Consider the following 20,119-nt stretch of genomic DNA (forward strand, 5'->3'; position numbering starts at 1 on the left):
TTTTCTGTAGGCCAGAGACTGCATTATATCTGCTTCCTCTCCTCCAGGTTATCCTCTATCAATTTGTCCCATTTAAGGCCAAACTCAATCTGTTTTATTCAAAGTCTCATTGACCACAGCAACCCTCAGAGCTCTCTCCTATCTGGTAACTCCTGAAATGGTTTTCTGCAACATTTGTGGCCTTACATTATTTGCTTCATTTTCTACTTCTAACATAATGTTCATCCCTTCTAATGCTTTCAACTAGTTTATAATGAGATAGTATTATTTATCATTGTCAGCCCCCCATAACATTGTGCCAAGCACAGTACTGTGTATACATTTGTTTATTTATTTTGAAACATTTGGTCATTCAAACCACAAAATATCCATTCTTTCATATATACGGACATATACTATTATATATGATGTGTATGATACATATATGTAATTACTGATATATGTGTACATGAATATATGTACACATATGTATAATTATAAATGTATATATAAAAATGAGTGTATATCTACAGGAAAAATGTGAAAGTGTTAGTCATTCAGTCATGTCCAACTCTTTGTAACCCCATTGACTGTAGCCCACCAAGCTCCTCTGTCCTTGGGATTCTCCAGGCAAGAATACTGGAGTGGGTAGCCATTCTCTTCTCCAGGGGACCTTCCTCACCCAGGGATAGAACTCAGGTCTCCTGCATTGCAGGCAGCTTCTTTAACATCTGAGCCCCCCAGACGATAAAAGGAAGCCCATGTCTACATACATAAAAATAAAATGTGTATATATAAACATAAATGCACATGAGTGAATATAATACAGACATATAAATGATTATATAATTTGTCCAAGGGAAAGAGAAATTATGTAAAGCATTCTTCAGTCTGGGATCCTTGTTCCCTATATTCTTTGTAAGTTTCCTCTTTTCCATACTCCATGAGTGTATTCATCATATCTTAGATTCTGCTGAGTTGAAAATCATATATATGTATATATATAATGCATATGTGTGTATATGTACATATATATATATACACACACATGTGTGTGTATCTCCTAATACATTTATTGGCTACAAAATACATTTTAAGTATTATAATTCTTTTTATTTGGAACATTATTAAACAGATCCAAAATATCTACAGCTATCATTAAAAGTTTTAATTTTTGTAATAATAACTAGTCAAATAATTTTATTAGGAATGAAATAATATTGGCCATTTAACACATATTTCTTTAAAATTATGTTTCTTTGTCATATGTTGTAAGTGTATTTTATACATTTTAGGTAAAGTTGTAGTATACTTTAAATGCCATGAAAATGCTAGGAAAAATTAGCATCAACATTGATTAAGACGAATTTAACTTTGGAGTATGACTACTTACACAAAAATGCTGGCACATTTACTGAAAATGTTTTAATCTCTTTTCTTAAGCTTTCAGTTTCCTCTTGTGCCTTTTCCAAGAAGCTTCCATTTGCCTGTTTCATCTTTTTTATTAAACTAACAATTACCCATAAGCAACTACTCTCAAATCAGCTATGTTGGGGTATTCTAATCTATTGATTGCATTCATCTACCATTATTCAAAATTAATCAAGTACATTTAAATCACTACTCCCACCATTTTACTTCAATTTTCCTTACAACCTGTCTTCGTTTACACTTAATGCCAGTAAAATTTCATGTAATGGTAATCCTCAATTTCTCTCTTGAATTTTTATATTTATCCATTTCTGACTACATTGAATTTCATCATTACTAACTAGCTGTTTTCCACATTTCAGTGCAACTCAGTTCTGTATTGTCTTACTGACAAATTATAAGCTATCTCTGTAAATCTTGTGTGATCCACTATTATTTTTAACAAAGTTCCACTTGAAGTAGAACCTAGTAAAAAGTGAATAAACTATCCTTTTGGAAGAGTTGGAAGTTAAAGGAAGGGAAGACAGTGAGTGTATTTCAATGCTTTCATTTTAGCCTAATGATTTGAAGATTTAACAATACACAAAAGTAATATAGAAAAGCTAAGGAACATATTGCAAGCTTATTTGTTGCTTAAGTGCTCAGTATTGGTATCAGTTAAGTGCTTGAAACTCTATTAAAAATGGGGAGGATACATGCAATTTCTCACTACGTATTTTTTCTTATCTCCACAACATGAGCTTCCCAGTGGTAGCTGAGCTCATGGCTTGATGGTAAAGAATTCGCCTGCCAAGGCAAGAGACACAAGTTCAATCCCTGGGTAGGGAAGATTCCCTGGAGAAGGAAATGGCAACCTACTCAAGTGTTCTTACCTGGGAAATCCCATGGACAGAAAAGCCTGGTGGGTTTCAATTGATGGTATTGCAAAAGAGTCAGATACAATTTAGTGACTAAGCAGCAACAGCGTCATCTTCACAGAACACCTGGGATTCACATGCGTCTTTCTCATGAATTGATACTGACTTTTAAAAACCGCAGTAAGGCATGGTATTTACGCCTTGGGGGCCACTAATGTAGAGCCTAGGGATAGAATGAAGAATGAGTTTCCAGGAAAGTACTTCTCAAAGTGACTTCACGTAGTACTAGTCTCACAAGATGTCTTGAACAGATTTGAAAAGGAGTCTAGTAGTAAGGAAATCTGCACATATTCTTTTTTTTTTTTTTTTTTGCTGCCAAAGGTCTTTTTTTTTTTTTTTTTTTGCAGTGGTTTTTGTCATACATTGCATTAGCCATGGATTTACATGTATTCCCCATCCCAGTCCCCCCTCCCACCTCCCTCTCCACCCCATCCCTCTGGGTCCTCCCAGTGCACCAGGCCTGAGCACTTGTCTCATGCATCCAACCTGGGCTGGTGATCTGTTTCACCCTAGATATACATGTTTCGATGCTGTTCTCTTGAAACATCCCACCCCCGGGTTCTCCCATACAGAGCGAAGTAAGCCAGAAATATAAAGACCATTACAGTATACTAACAAATCTGCACATATTCAACCATAGAGTTTTCACTCTTTTATCTCTCTTCTTCTTCTTTGTTTTATAAATACCTATGAAAATTTCATACACTATTTTGAGGAAAACTAGAATACTGGATAAAGTGACGGGGCCAGGGGGAGGTTAATGAAGCTAATACAAATTGTATTGCTTATGAATTTTTTTGGAAAGCCTAGCTTAGTGCCTCTTTCCCTTTAGTTCAAAAACATTCATCAAAAAGACACTTTTCTAGAGATCAAGGGCAGACTTCATAGGACATACTCATCTATTTATGCAGGCAAAAGCTATTTCTGTTTTAATTACTCTGAATATTTAATTCTTAGCATAATATCTCAATGCTCGCTTGCACAAGGAAGCAGTAAGGAAACAAGGGCAAAAACAAACAAAAAATAACTACCCCCCAAAAAAAAACCCCACAAAAACTAGTTTGTCAGAAACAAATCATTCATAGCGGTTGTCTAGAAAAACATCATCTAAGAAAAAAACTGACCAAAAAAATGTTGTCTATTGCCTAGAAGCTGTATCCACCAAGGCATTTTTTTTTTTTTTTTTTTTTTTTAGGGACAAAAGGTACTATGATCTAAGGGCTGTTACAAGAACCTACAAATTGGACACTGACCTGAGCCAAAAGTGATTTATTTGAATTATAAAACAAAAGTATTTTTCGTTTATTAGGAACATAATTTAATATATATATGTGTGTATATATATTTCTTGTAGCTTGACAGCCTTATGGCAGAAAGTGAAGAGGAACTAAAAAGCCTCTTGATGAAAGTGAAAGAGGTGAGTGAAAAAGTTGGCTTAAAGCTTAACATTCAGGAAACTAAGATCATGGCATCTGGTACCATCACCTCATGGGAAACAGATGGGGAGACAGTGGAAACAATGTCAGACTTCATTTTTTTGGGCTCCAAAATCACTGCAGATGGTGATTGCAGCCATGAAATTAAAAGATGCTTACTCCTTGGAAGGAAAGTTATGACCAACCTAGATAGCATATTAAAAAGCAGAGACATTACTTTGCCAACAAAGGTCTGTCTGGTCAACGCTATGGTTTTTCCAGTGGTCATGTATGGATGTGAGAGTTGGACTGTGAAGAAAGCTGAGCGCTGAAAAATTGATGCTTTTAAACTATCGTGTTGGAGAAGACTCTTGAGAGTCCCTTGGACTGCAAGGAAATCCAACCAGTCCCTCCTAAAGGAGATCAGTCCTGGGTGTTCATTGGAAGGACTGATGCTGAAGCTGAAACTCCAGTACTTTGGCCACCTCATGCGAAGAGTTGACTCATTGGAAAAGACCCTGATGCTGGGGCAGGAGGAGAAGGGGACGACAGAGGATGAGATGTCTGGATGGCATCACCGACTCAATGGACATGGGTTTGGGTAGACTCCGGGAATTGGTGATGGACAGGGAAGCCTGGCGTGCTGCGATTCATGGGGTCGCAAAGAGTTGGACACGACTGAGCGACTGAACTGACTGACTGACAGCTGGAAGGAAAAAATGTGTTAACTAGAAGCTGCAAAGGAATTCACGCTTGTAGTTCTTTATAAATTAAATGCACAGTCATACAGATGTTCTTCACCTGTCACTGGGATTCCTGACAGCTTTGCAACACTTTCGTGTATCAGATTCCTTTCCCTGGGCCTGAAGAAAACTCCTTCTGAGGGTGAAAGCCAAAACCAGATGCTAAGTTCATTCAGGTTAAAGAGTCCTTGAAATCCTGCGAGCCCACCCTTGGCTCCCCAGGTGGTACAGCAGTAAAGAATCTGATGCAAGAGATGCAGGTTTGATCCCCGAGTCAGGAAAATCCCCCAGAGTAGGAAATGGCAACCCACTCCCCTATTCTTGCCTGCAAAATTCCATGGACAGGAGCCTGGCAGGCTATACAGAAATCAAAGCTGCAAAGATCTGGACAGGACAGAGCACACACCCACATCCCCCACCTTGCCCTTGCCCCTGCGGGCACCACCCTTAGCAAGTATTTGTACAAGCCTTTTCTTTTGAATTCTTGTGACAGTTTTCTATTACTGCAGTTTTGTTTCACATCTCTGCTATGAAGTGAAATTTAGCATGAACCCTGCTGATTTCTTCTTCAAAAGAGATAAAATACATTTTCACAAGTTGAGGGCATTAAATATTACTTGTTTAAATGCGTACCACTAATATACCTTTTCTCTAGCTCATGTACAATAATTGAGAGGACAGTGTATTACTTTAATAAATCTTTCTGGTAACTTTTCACTTCTGCCATGTGTAGGAGCTTCCATGGCATACTCAGATTCAACAGAGCAATGATTGTTCTGTAGGTGCCTCAGTGGGTAAAGAACCTGCCTGAAATATAGGAGACCCTGGAGACATGGGTTTGATTCCTGGGTAGGGAAGATCCCCTGGAAGAGGGCATGGCAACCCACTCCAATATTCTTGTCTGGAGAATCCCATGGACAGAGGAGCCTGGCAGTCCATAGGTCACAAGGAGTCAGACGCAATTGAGTATAGCACCACCATTTTCATAATGGTAACTGATATATTTTGTCTTTATCCACATATACATTGCTATTGATGTAATATTCTTTGTAATTATTTTAATACTATTTATAATCTTATTGTTAACCTAAATTAAATGGATCTCTGAAATCTGTTGTCCACTTCCCATGGATATTTTTAATATTTTTAAATGAATTAAGGTTTTCCACTTTTAATTTTCCTATTACTAAGATTATTAAAGAACTCAAAAGTTTTTTTTAGTTTTAGAGAGCATCTGATCCTGTAATTGCACTTAGCGAAAAAGAATGAAGTATTTATGAAGTACAATAGATTAAGAGAATTTTTCTTTTCTACCCAGTCCCTAAGATAACTGTTCGACATCCATCATCTTAAAAAATATTTCATGAATTATTAGAAAGCAATTAAGAAATACCCATTTTCTTCCAATTCTCACACTTAATTATATTTAAAAAGTAATTATTTAATAAAATAATTAAATATTAAAAATAATTTGTTATGTACTTTTGCAGCCAAAAACTTTATATTGTATCTATCTGAAGGATTTCATGGGGTGGGGAAGATCAGCTCCCTAAAGTAGTGCTCATAGAGTGGGATCTATAATTTCAAATGCTTTTAACATTCTTCATCAGTGACTTTTAGTCACTTGCTATACATCAACACCAATTTCTATTAATCACCACCCAATCTATAACCAAATGAGAAAATGAGATTATGCATTTGGTCATAAAATATTAATGTAGAATTCTAAAAGTGACAAAATGGTCTGTTTTTGATTTGTCTACAAATCAAAGCAAGCAAGTCTGTTTTACATAAATGGCTTTTTTACAAATTTGAAATGTGAATATATTTTATTTTTTTTCCCAGTGAGTACACAATACACAATTCTTTGACAATACTATTAACCAATTTTATGCCAATTTCTTTTCTGATCTAACAACATCAAATGAAACACATTAAGATTTTGGACGCTGTTTGGTGACTTAAACAAACTACAATTAAAAAAAATCCATCTATAAAACAAAGTATAAAAAGTCTACCCACGGCCACAAAATCCCTTATCTTGCAACACTTTAAAGTCACAATAAATGCTTTTGAAAAGTATGAGATCAGAAAAATTAGTAAATTGAACTTCGTTAAAAAAGTATGGTGTTTCATTTGAAGTACATATCATAGAGAAACAAAAGAAAAGTTAACTTTACCTATAAGATAATGTGGAAAGACATGTTGCTTTACACCAATTCTTGTCAAGTAATTCTATAAATACAGTATACAGAAGCAGATGAACAAATTAGTGAATGTTATGGTTCTGCATATCTTTAATACTGACACACAATCACTTTCCAGTGGAGAAGATAAACCATAGTTTAGAGCTCCTTCGTATTATAATTAAGTTGTCAATGGGCAATTACATAACTGTTGGATAGAAATCTGGAGGTGTTCTATTAAACTCATACAAACTTTCAACTCAAAACCCATTGAAAGTATATTTAAATAGAGCATTAGGCTATGACATAGAACACCATTTAATGTCTTGTTACCCAGAGAAAATCAATTTGCAATATTTTTACTTCCCTTTGATTACAGGTTATTGTAAATGCTGGTCTTGATTTTCCTATATTCACCATTGAACTGGATTCAAATCCTGTGAAGAAGAAATCAGCTGTTTTCATATCCCCGTACTTTAAATTCGGCCTGGGGGAGAATTGGAGAATGGGTAGGGCCACTCTGCTTGCGTACACTGAGGCATACAGGAGTTGGATACTAATTCGGCCGCTGTCCCCACTGCAGACTATGCGTGTTAAGAATGGAACTATTTATTCTCCCGGGGGGCATGACGACACAGCAGCGCTGCCTGTGAGGGCAAGATGAGATTACATTCTCCTACCTAGACTTCCTTCTGACAGCTTAGGCAGGCCCCTGTTTAGGCCTGCACAAGAGTGGGCTCTGTGAATTTCCAATCATTTCACTGGCTTCCAATTGAAAAAATTCATGGTAGCTCTCATGACATTCTGATTTACACTTACTGGAAGTTTTTTACATATAGCAAGGTGACAAAGGCTTTGATTTTTGGTAGTCTTCCTGAATTCATGTGGGTGGCCACAGTATTTTTTCTTGCTTTACATCTAGAGGAGGAGAATATTTTGGATGCAATATTAGCCAATTAATCTAAAACTAGACTTAACAGTGAATGTGACCTATTGTAAAAGAACATTCCAAGTAATCATAAGGCCTGACTTACTCTAACCAAAACAGTTAATTTTTATGAACTGAAGGTATGAGACCATGCCCTGGATTACTCCAGAAGTCACATACACATACTCTGTTTTGAACTCTTTGTTTATTACCCACATATACTGCCAGTTACCAGGGGTAAAAGTCTATGTGTAGTATCTGTAATGAATTAAAGGTTCAGGCTAACTTGGGTTATAGAGGAGCATGAAGCATAAAGAAGGAACCAAAAAATGAACAAAACTTTGCATTTAAAGAGAAAGAGATGAAGTAGGGGACGGCATAAATAAAAAACTAAATTCTTCACATCCTACAGTTGCATATAGGTATGTATTCATTCTTCACAGAAACTTCTCAGCATCCCCAGTCTCTCTGTCCCAGAGAAATCAAGCTGCATTAAAATTCAGGCACTGATGGTAGAAAATGACAAAGGGAATAGTAAGTGTGTCCCAGAATTCTTTTTCTCTTCAGTGTAGAAATTAACTACATGGGACCAAGAAGATGTAGGGGGCCCATAAAGAATATTATGTTCCGCTACTCTTGCCTGTGTTGATGCAGCCTTAGGGAACAAAAAAGATGGAAACATTTAACTAGGTTCCTCCCTTTGCTATAATAGTATGATACACAGTTGGTGACTGAGCCAATAATGCACAGAGTATGAATTCCCATTCAAACTGGTCCCATATTTTAGAATTGATCTTAACCATCATAGTGAATATCTTTCAAAGTACCAACTACTGAACATATCATAGGACAAACATGAGAAAGCATAACTAGAAATATAATTTACAATTGTGTAGGTAGCACATGGAAAAATGTCACAAGTGGGAATTTCAGGAAATTTCTCTTCTACTTGACTGATTGACTATACATGTACAGTAGCTAATATATATTTCAAAGTCATATTCATTTGAAGGATACATGATTGATGTCCAGGAACTTCTGGTTCTCAAAGTCGTGAAAACAAATGAGGCAGGACACTGTTATTAATGTCCACTTATGAGGTTTGGTTTTATTTAAAAAGTGTATAAACATGCATTGTTCTTCTTTAAAATTATTCTTTTCGATTTACTCATTCAAAATGGGTCAAACATTTTTTAGTTGGTAGCCAATTTCTGAGAATGAACCATAAAAGATTTATTCCAATAAATCTACTTACTGTGAACTGAACATACTCTGAACACTGCTTTTTAAGCACTTACAATTTGGCTATACATTTGGTGGCATAAACTTCACTTCTTAATCAAATGAAACACAAAGTTGCAAATAGACTGCATTATTTTTTAAAAAGTAATGAATTGAAGTGATGCAGCTCTATCCTCTAGCATGTACTGTACATGTATTAGAAAGATGAAACAAGATATTGCAATAGAGTTTTTGTATTTGGAAGCAGCCCGAGTATGTCCTAATAATAAATTGCCTCTTTAACTATTTGCTAGATATTCTAGAGTTCATTTTATTTGTTTCCTTGGGGAACTTCATATTATATTCTGACTTAATGAGTTGGAGAGATTAGTTATGGTAATTCAGACAATGCTTTTTTAAAAAACTGTAATATAAATACAGCTCTTGTGAAACACACTAATTTCCTTTTGCTTGTTGTAATTCTGAGACAGGTCAATTACAGTGACAGGTAAAGTTGTTTCTAAACATAACTTTAATTTCCTTTTTTAAAAAGCAAGTTTAGTACATCATTGCTACCTGTATATTTTAATGCCTATTCAGTTTTAGGACTTCAACTTCCTTCTTTTGACCCCTGTTCTTATCAATAGTAAAAGCCACGTAACTGCTTTTCTTTTCTTTTTTTTTTTTTTTTTTTTATTATTGACTCAGTCCCTGATGTTCAAAGAAGACTTAGCCAACATCACTGTTCCTTTGCATCTTTCTATTTCTACACCCCAACTGAAACCCCCCTCATGTCATTGGTTACAACCAGCATTATCCATCCTAGCTTACAGTACAGAAACTCCCTTCACATTCAGTCTTTTTCTTCATGTCACGAGGAGTAGAGATTTGTGCTTATCACCAAATAAAATTGCAGTGCAAAATTTAAACATAAAAGTTACACAATTAAAAGTTAATATATGGCACCACAGCCTATTAATTCACATATAGTACAACAGACCAATAAGAACAGACAATAATATGAACAGAGCTAAAAAGAGTGAGCTTGCATAGCAATGCACAAAAGAAATTATATACAGAGGAAAATCCTTTTCTTCCTGGAGGGCGAGCTTTGTTTTCTTTCTTTTTTATATACTCCTGACAAGAAAGAGTTAAGGTGGGTGGTGTACTTAAGAGAAGAACACAAGTAAAATATCTGTGGGATATGTGTGGCTGTGTGTCTTTACATTGCATTTACAGTTCTTTTAATAGTACATAAATAAAGAAATTGTTCATTGCACTGATTATTAGTGTTATCACTTCCATGAGTTCAGACCTGATGGTCTTTCAGAGCAGCTTTGCATGTCTCCTCTCAGTTACTCTGTGAAGAGATTAAAAAAAAACAAAAACAGAAATAAGTTTGCATTTAAACTAAGTATTCTGTATCTTGATCAGCATAACAAAAAGCAAGGCAAACAGATAATAGATGAAGACGACATCTTGGATTTTGTGAGGTTGTAAATTTAAAATTGTTTGCTTATGGAAAAGGAAAGACAAAGAACTTTGTAAAATTTCGAGACTTAACATCCAAATAAATCATTTTTATATTTCTTATGAGCCTATAATTACTCCCATATAATAGTTACAGTAAAATCCAAGTAGTCCTGAATCAAATTAAAATGATAAACACATCTTAATTATAATCAGATTAGTAATAGGTAACAATAATAACTCCTCTTAATTAAAATTAAAGAAATTTACAGTTTTGAAAGTACTTTCAAAAGCTTTCATTATCTCATGGCATTCCCCAGTCTGAGCATCAGAGTAATGTGAACATATGAGTAATGCAATGCTTTAGACAGGGCATAGAGAGTCAGGAAGGCAGTTTAGTTTCTTTTCTCACATAACCAGAGAAGGTTGAGAAGACTGGAATTCAGGGCTATTCCTTCAGATAAACTGAATTCAAGCAAGCAGTTGAAAATATAATTCTGACACTGGTTAGTGAAATTGGTAACTTTCATGATGGAATGAACACAAAGAATTCAAGGCTTTTTACTGTGTGACAAACCGTGACATCCTCTCTCTTTCTCTAGTATTTTATAATTAAAAAGTAGTTTAATTATATTAACTACCAATGCCAGTTCTTTATCAAAAAGAGAAATTTGTATGTTATTGTAATCAAAGTACTACAAATTAACTAATCAATGACGAACTTTTCAAGGCTGACTTCCTAAATGTACAAAATAAAAAAATGAAGTGACTAGGGGATGAGGAATTCCCAAGAAGGTTCTTTAAAACTACCAACGGGCAAATATTTCCCTATTGTGCTCAGTTAAGCAGGCAAAGAAAACTACAAAAAAACTATATTTAATTAACATGTAAGTATTAAAATTAATTGCCTAACTTTTACAATTTTTGTACAAAAAAATTCCAAGCTTGAGACAGAAGAAATGTTTATTTGACTGATAGAAACAGCAGTGGTCTTTATTATAACCAAACCTGCTCAAAATCATAATTTATTTTTTTCTCATCGTAAAGCAAGCTTTCCACAGTTTTGAAATTTGTTTACTGTGGCAGTGTTATTGATAGGATTCGGGACATACTTCAAAATATGGTACCTTCGCATACTGAATATCTTAGAGTGAGGGAGTTTGAAAAAAATAGCAGAAGCATAAAGAGCACTCTGACTTCCCCCACCTCCTCCTTCCCTTAAACTATGTGACAGATACCTGCTCTGTACCAAGAGGAAGGAAGATATTCATGTCAAAATTTTGTTAAACTAACCCTTGGTTACTTCTTCACCCTTTACTACCCCCAGCCCAAACCTCTTTTTAAATTCTCACACATTTACTGTTTCTTTGTCTAAAGGAGCAAAAAGTTTACTGCTCTGGTCCCTTCTTTGAGTCTTCATTCTCCTGTGAAGGCTCCCATGTTCATGTAAAAATTCAATAAAATGTGTATGCTTCTTTTTCTTGGTGATCCCTCTCATCAGTTTGGTTTTCAGACCCAGTCAGATATTCTAAGAGGGTCAAGGAAAACATTTTTCTCCCTTAGGTTATTCTCCCAGTTTTCTTTCTCAATCATCACAGCCTTTTAAATGCCCTAAGGCACTTACATAATTCACCTGTAAACTGTCCTTGACTATTTGAGCCCATATATCCTATGTCAAGAAGGTCGCTGGCATTGCGCTGGTGGCTTCCCCTCAGAGCATCGGCTTTCCTAGGTCCAGTGGATCCCTTAGAAGAAGCCGTTCCTGATGAGCTGTGACCCCCTGGAGATGGGAAGCTGGGCTTGCTGTAGGGCACCAACGTCTCCTCTGGAAAAAAGGGGACGCAATGGGTTTAGGTGAACAGCTAAACAGAGGCAAAACAAATTTAACTTTAAGCTCAAGCTAGGCTTTTTTATCATTTCACTCTTTAGTAAAATTAAAAAGAATTTAACAAGACCCAGATATTAAAGGAATTTCTATGTGCAGGCAACATTTCCTACAACAGGAACTGAGGCAGGATTAAATTAAAAGAGATCTTGGGATAAGTATACAATGTCATGTATTATTTGCAAAATTTAAATTCATTATAAAAGAGATTTGCATGTAATGACTGTATTGTTTGACAAAATCTTTTCTGAGGATAATTTCTGGGTTCAATGGGGCTGAAATTTAATTTTTTCATTAAGATGGAAGGAACATGGTTTTTGTCTTAAATTATGGCAACATTTTCTCAATTTAGATAAAGAACTATATGCTAGTTAATAAACTAAGCTTCTTAAATTTCTATTGATTCTTTGAATAGAAATACACTATTTGAAAAGCTGTTTATTTCCTTAAAAGAAAAAGAGAAACTCATTCATTTTAATAATGTTCCTATCCTTTTTATGTACCGTTTGTCTAAAAATAATCCATGATGTGCATTACTAAATACTTAATACTTTGAAATACTACTGCTTTTTCTCTCTCTTTTTCTCTTTCTTCTTTCATTTTTTCTCCATCTCTCTTCCTCTCCACCCCTCTGTCTCTTGTCTCTTTCTAGGGATGAGTTATATCATTACTGTGATTAGATGACTAAAAACCATGCGAACTGCATTTAGTATTTCTCTTCTTAGATAGCTTTAATGACAAGCATCACATGATTTTTCTTTTACAGCCTTAATGATGTAAGCTTCCTAAATGTTCCACTAAATCTAGATATTAATATTATCATCTTTTGGCTCTTTCCTAACTATATTTCAAGCTAAAACTTTAAGCACCAAGTTGTGACAAAATAAAATTATTGAAAATGGATGAGTAGAGGACATATCCAGAACAGACTGAGTCCAAATAAATAAAAGAATGTATAAGGAAACTTTCAATGCGTGTGTGTGTATGTATGTTTTAATACTCAATGAATTCTGACATAAGAAGAGATGTTGCAGAAATGATTTCTATAACTGGTTAAACGTACCTCCACCAAAAAAAAAAAAAAAAAAAAAATCCAACTGCAAATGATGAAACTTATTTTGTGACATTTCCAGCAAGCTTGATTTATAAGCAAAAACATTTCCCATTGAAGTGCTAATAATCAATTTAATCAGTTGGAGCAAGTGCAGGTGCCAGTTTCACCTTTTCTAATATGAATATTCTGTGATTGTCTGTTTATTTGCAACTTTGTTATTTCCATTAATTTACCAACTTGACTGAAGTGAGTTCTCTAAAAATGACTAGTTACTTCAGTCATTTTTGGACAAATGGACAAATTGGTTGAAGGCAGAGATTCAATTGATACTAAAGATGAAGTTTAGTGGTCTTAAAAGTACTCGATACAAACAAAAATGGCAAAAAAAAAAAAAAAAAAAAATCAAATGGTTTCCTGAGCATTACAGATGAAGCCCAGATGTCTCTTGGGCTCAAAGACCCTACACAGAGGTTAACTTGAGGAAGGACCCCTACTGGACTCAGCCTTAAGGGATGCGCAGGTGAGATTTGCTGTGAATTCCAACTTCAATTAGTGGTTCAAGGCAAATGCATTTCAGATGCCCTTAAACAACTGGCATTTCCAAAATACCTGGTAGAAAAAAAAAGGTCAAAGTCCACACTTTCTTGGGACTGTGCAGAACACACCTGGTCCGACACCTTGTTTGTGGAGGGCTTTCCGTATGTCTTCTGGGCGTTCAGTGGAGTTTATCCATTCCTGGGTTTGCCGCTGCCACTCTAGGGACGTTTTAGCTGGACAATCCAAAGAGCTCTTTGTGTCTTCTAAGGTGGATGCTTGCTGTCTCTCCAGAGAGCTTCCTTTTCTCTCTGTTGAATTTTCCACGTTACCAGCATGCTGGCTCGAGCCTATCTGCTGCCTTAAACCCTGACCTGGAGGGGGATCTGGTGGTGGTGGAAGATCTAAAAATTTTGAATAATGTTTAGAATAAACTAAAATGTAATAAAAAAAATACAGGTTTTAATTCAAGATGAAGAAAAAAGAAAAACATCGCCCTCCTAAAGGTATCACCCATACAAAATAAAGATTGGAGAGGAAAGGTCAGTTATTTATATCTGAAATGCATATTATTGATCGATTTGCTATCTTTTGATCACAGTGCCTTTGAAATAAAATCAACCAATTTTATCCAACTATTGTACATGGTGAGTGTTTTCAATTGCACATGGAGGCTGATGTTCAAGGTGTAAAGGACAGTTTATGATTTCTCCATCTTTAAGCCATTGTCCACTGCCACCTCCCCAAAGCAGAATACCAGGACACAAAACAACTAGAAATTTTAGCAGCTGTATTAATAAAAGGCCCCGGGAAGAATAAAAGCTGCCCTGTCAATCTCCCTAGGAAATGTTGCCCTCGGGAAATTAAGAACTGTATGCTGGATCATACACAGCATATGACTGCTCTTATTCCTGTATGTGGCACATTCAGCAACAGTCAAAGTGTTAAGCTAACATTTATTAAATGCAATTAACATTCTGCTTGACAACCAATTCTGGCTGTTCGTTTCATGAGTTAGCTAATGAGTTACAACTAATATATTATAATCTTCCAATGTATTAATTTTAATAAGTAATAACCAATGATCAGAGTTTAGGTAGAATATGCTTCATGGTGCTAGAGAAGGCAATGCATCATGAAAAACTGAGATGTAGTGGAATATATAATTTTTCATAAAAGCCCTTTACATTAAATATATGAAAAAATTAAAAGTTCAAATACCTAGCTAATTTTTTCATTTTTCTCTTATTAGCTTTTTAGACCATGATGCTTTTATATTTTAAATGTCTTCAATTGTGAAATCATAGTCGCTTTTTTCATATTTAAGTATTATAGTTCTATTATATAATGTATACTGTTATACTAGTCCTTTACTAATATTATTTTGTTGAAGATTTAGAGATCTTCTAAACATTCTAATGAGATGGTTGGATGGCATCACTGACTCGATGGACATGAGTTTGAGTAAACTCCGGGAGTTGGTGATGGACACGGAGGCCTGGCATGCTGTGATTCATGGCAAAGACTTGGACAGGACTGAGTGACTGAACTGAACTGAACTGAAACATTCTAACATTCCTTTGGATTATTGCCTCCATTTTTTTGGAATGTTGTTGCAAACTTTGTTCATCCTTAGAGTATCAATAGCTATATTATTTGTTCACCAAGATCCATTATCATGGACAATATACATACTAATATCATTAATAGAAGATAATATATATAACATAGATAATTATTTCCCATGCCATCTTAGCAATGGTGCACTTGTTTCTAATAATATTGTTCATGAAATTCAAAAGGAGAAAGTATAAATTTCTTGTGTACACAAGATAGTTTCTTTAAGGAAGGCTAAGTTGCTCCTTTAAAAGATTTTCTTAAGAAGCTTCATATTCTCCTTTATAAGCAAACTAATACTGACCTTCATTGAACTGACAATGAAAATATTCTCAGAATCTACTTGGGGAGTTCCTACACTGGAGCAGCATTCCCAGTTCTTATGTACATCATCTTGTTAGATTATGAATTCCTAATTATTGAAGGGAACTTGGTTTCTATCTGGGAGAACAGAGTTGCAATTGGAACATTTCTTCCAAAATGAAAAGGTAATCCAATATTGAGAGATCTGTTTGTTGAATAATTCACCAATGAGTTTGGTGCTTCCTCTATACTCAATACTGATTTCCTTCAGTTTGTATTATTAGAAATGCAAATTAATTATTTTACTTGAGTTATTGGACTTAAGACTGCCAGTTGGGGGGAAATTATTACATTTGCTTCTAAAATAACATATCTCGTCATTGATTTTTATTCTCCATCAGAGCAGCTTAATTTTTAAAATGGCCAAAATGGCATCTGCTTATGCTAGCTAAAATTCTGATTACTATTTAATTTAACCTGAAATTATATGGCTACATAATTCAGTAATATCCTTGGAGTTTGTATAGTCTAAGATGAAAGAACAGTGAAAGCACATTGAAATAAACAAATTGGAAAAAAAGATGAGATTAAGAATGGCTGTGGAAAAAATGAAAGAATGTAATCAAATATGTTTACTTAAATTAAATTTATTATTCATTTCTGTTGATTCATTTCAACTAAATCAATTCACCAAAGAGACCCTTACTGGCCTATTGAGAATTTGCAATTGTCAGGCACAACAATCCAGTGATACGTGTGTCATTATTATACTCTTTTTTAGGTAAGAAAAATAGGCATAAAGAAATCAAATATCTCCAGTCTGGGTCTCTCCTTCCATGAACTCCAGATTCATCTTAAGTAAATCCATATTGAAGAGTTCGGCTTTGATGTTTAGTAAGCATCTCAAATTTCACGCCTGGAAACTGAGCTCTAGAACTTCTTGTGCAAAATGTTTCCTCCCTAATATTCCGCATCTCAAGGACAAGCTGGTCGTAAGGCTGGAGTAATCTTTGGCCTCCCTGCTTTATACCTTTATTAATTTCATCAACCTGTGGGCTCTGCTTCCCTATTTAGAATTCAACATTTCTCGTTGCTTCCACTGATTCTAGCTTGGCGTGGATCTCAACCACCTATTCCCTATAATAGTCTTTGTGTGATTCCACACAGAATCAAATTCAGGCTGTCTCATAGCATTCAGAATGATTTGTTTTTTAATAAAAACTTAAGGAAGATCTCTTAACTCCCCTGCCTTATGCACACACTCTCTCTCTCTCTCACACACACACACGCGTGCACACACCGTTACTGTTTTCTCAAAGTAAAGAGCTAATGTCCTTACAGATGCTTATAGAGTCCTCAGAAAAATGGTCCTCACTTACTTGTCTGACTTCACACTCTATTTCGTGGCTCTCTCTGCTTCACCTACAGTCCACGGGGCCGCAGATACAACTGAGTGAGCACACACACTGCTTCAGTCACACTGTTCCTCTTCCTTTTAACGAAATACTTCAGGATTCCACTTGCTGTTCTCATTTCCTGGAATGACTTTTCCTCAGATATAAGCATTGCTCTTTCTCTCGCAATCTTCTCATCTATTCTCAAATGTCATCTTCTTGGTAAGGCCTCCCCTGAGCACTCTACATTAAAAATATCTTCCCCATGTCTATATTTCTCAGCTTCTTTCCTAGGTTTTGTTTTCTCCACGACACCACCATCTTGTATAGCTTTATTTTTCACTTTTATATTTATGTTTGTCTTTATCTATCTTCTCTCACTAGAATGTGAGCTACAGGAAGCCAGGGAATTTCATCTGTATAGTTCCCACTGTGCCTGTCATTTGGTAGGAGCTTAATAAATATTTGAATGAACAGATTTATGAATGAATAGATTAATGAATAGAATAATGACTAATTTGCTCAGTCGTCAAAGTTATTCCATGGCGGAGCTGGGAAAGAACCCTTTCCCTAAAGAGACATTAGGATGAGGGGAGGACAGGCTGGAAGGTGATGATTTAGGGAAAAAAAGGCTGACAGAGAACTAACGACCTCTCTTGCCTCCTTTGTTTAGCATTGGTCAATGGATTCACTTTAAAGGATATTTTTTGGTTTATGCAAATGGAATAGATGATTTGCACTGAACAATGCCTACTTAGGGGAGACTTTATCCAGTGGGGAAGAACATTTCCTAATATATGTGTGGCTTTTTGCATAGTCCTTGAAACAGAGACTGATACTGCCTACAATAATAACCTTCCTGCTCCAGAAGATAGTCTGACGCCATGTGACAGAGTTCCTGCCCATGAAGGAGTGAATGTACCACCTGTGGGACTAGCCACCATCTCATCTAGTCACTCAGCTGTGCCCAACTCTTTGCGACCCCATGGTTCACCAGGTTCCTCTGTCCATGAGATTCTCCGAGCAAGAATACTGGAGTGGGTTGCTAGTTCCTTCTCCAGGGGAATCTTCCCAACCTAGCATTCGAACCTGGGTCTCCCACATTGCAGGCAGATTCTTTACCGTCTGAGTCACTGACTAGCTATAGAACATTCCAGGTAATCACTTCTGTTCTATCTTCCCTCACTCAGAAACCAGGAAGGTCCCATCTTGGAAATAACGGGGTATCAATATTTAAGAAGCAAACATCTTTACACTACAACTTCCAGGAGAGCCACCTGACCTTTATAAGTCACTGTGTCTGTGAGAAATAAACTGTTACCATGCTAAGCCACGAGGGGATGGAGGCTGATATAGCAGCCATCAATAGTTACCCTGATTAATATATTCATAAACACTGCTGTAAAATCTATAATGCAAAAATTTTACTGTAAAACATCTATACATTAAGTGCTACTAAACTTCCCCAAAAGAACAGTTTGATTTTACATACAAATCATATGAACTTATTACTGATGCATGGATTTATACCATATAAAAACTATGGCATAAACATCTGTGGTAAAATAACAGTATTCTTAAAGATAACCTGTAGAGTGCGATCCAAAATAAATCTTCTTTATCATACCTAACATGTCTTTGGATCAAACACTTGTTAGCCAAAATATGCTTTGCAATATCAGTACTTTCAGAATGGATCTACTAATGACACATAATCCAAAATCTTTTTTGGAAAGCTGGTAAATTTGAAAGTTTAGGAACCTATTTGTGTTTTAGAAATATAAGCAATATATCAATCATGCTTTAAACTAGGAGTTAGCTTACTTTAACTAGACATTCTGAAGAAAGCTTGCAAGGAAAATGTTTTAGGGACAAAGAAAAGAGCTATTTTATTGGTTTATATTTTATATCTTCCACATATTCTGGATATGATCTTCAAACATTTTGGAAAAGTCACAAAAATACCCATATAGTCCCTGGATATTTCCCTCTCTTCATGACATTCATAGCAGGAAAATCATACAAAATTATTAATGCTGAGATTTGTAATAGAATATCAGTGAGTAGTCCTTTGTATTTAGAAGGAATAAGATCAACAATACAGACTGCTTCAAGTGCTCAACTAATCTTCAGATCATTGGCGGCAGAAAGGAGGTGGCACATTTTTGCTCACCACAGGATATCCACGTATCAAGAATCAAAATCTTGATTGTACCCTTACCCTTGTATTTCACAGAAACACTTTCCAATGAAAACAAAGGAAGCAGGAAAGATAAATAAACCTGAAGGCTTTTAGACAAGTTATTTTGGGCTTTTAAAGTCTTCTTAGCATTATAAAAATGACAAGAGAAAACACAATGGAGACTGCCAGTGAAAGACCTGCCCTCAAACCAATAAAGAGCAAATACTTCCTTTCCAAGGAAGCCTCATCCTGTCCTATAATGGTAGGTCTAAGAGACTGAGATGAGTGCCAAGAACTCAGTTACAGCTTCTCAAAGCTAACTGCATATTAGTTTCTCCAGTGGAGCTTTAAAAATACTCATGACTGGTTTTCACCCCTGAACAATTAAATCAAAATCTCCAGGGTGTATTTTAAGAGTTCTCCAGATGGTTCTGATGTGCAGCCTGGCTAGGTTCATTCTTTTGATGTTTGGTAGTGCTATCTCAGGAAAAAGTTTGTGTGCTCAGCGGAGATAGTGTAGAGAAAGAGGAAGAAATTTACCTTTGGGTCTGACATTATACTGGGCTCTTTACATATGTTATCTTACATATTCCTTAGGATAAAACTTTAGTATAAACACTTTTATCCCATATTTAAACATATGCTAATTAAGTTGAATACAGAGTTGATGAACTATTCCTTACTGAAAAAGTATGTCTTCCAATAATATTTTGTTTCCTGAAGCTAGCAGTATTTAAGCAAATACTCAAAGACTGGATGCTGTATATAAGTGAAAAAATTGAAATAAATCAGCAAGCTATGGGCCAAAGTAAGCCATTGCCTGTTTTGTCAATGAAGTTTTATTGGAAATCAGTTATATC

At 35.6% G+C, this 20,119-nt stretch overlaps 1 protein-coding gene across 16 annotated transcripts in view; it reads right to left on the minus strand.

Moving 5' to 3' along the window:
• Positions 1-6,267: 6,267 nt before the first annotated feature.
• The window catches only part of ROBO2 (roundabout guidance receptor 2), a 1,429,762-nt gene continuing 1,415,910 nt past the window's right edge, over positions 6,268-20,119 (minus strand). For 8 of the 16 annotated variants that reach the window (XM_070455068.1, XM_070455066.1, XM_070455071.1 and 5 more), the window contains 3 exons: positions 13,895-14,167; positions 11,915-12,115; positions 6,268-10,180 (listed from right to left, as the gene is read on the minus strand). In XM_070455068.1, the coding sequence (XP_070311169.1) occupies positions 10,179-10,180; positions 11,915-12,115; positions 13,895-14,167 (476 nt within the window). In that variant the 3' untranslated portion in view covers positions 6,268-10,178. The remainder of the gene's footprint in view (positions 10,181-11,914; positions 12,116-13,894; positions 14,168-20,119) is intronic. The other 8 variants (XM_070455074.1, XM_070455077.1, XM_070455079.1 and 5 more) reach the window with 3 other exon arrangements.

Source organism: Odocoileus virginianus, chromosome 25, assembly GCF_023699985.2.
Source record: "Odocoileus virginianus isolate 20LAN1187 ecotype Illinois chromosome 25, Ovbor_1.2, whole genome shotgun sequence".
Classification (NCBI taxonomy): Eukaryota; Metazoa; Chordata; class Mammalia; order Artiodactyla; family Cervidae; genus Odocoileus; species Odocoileus virginianus.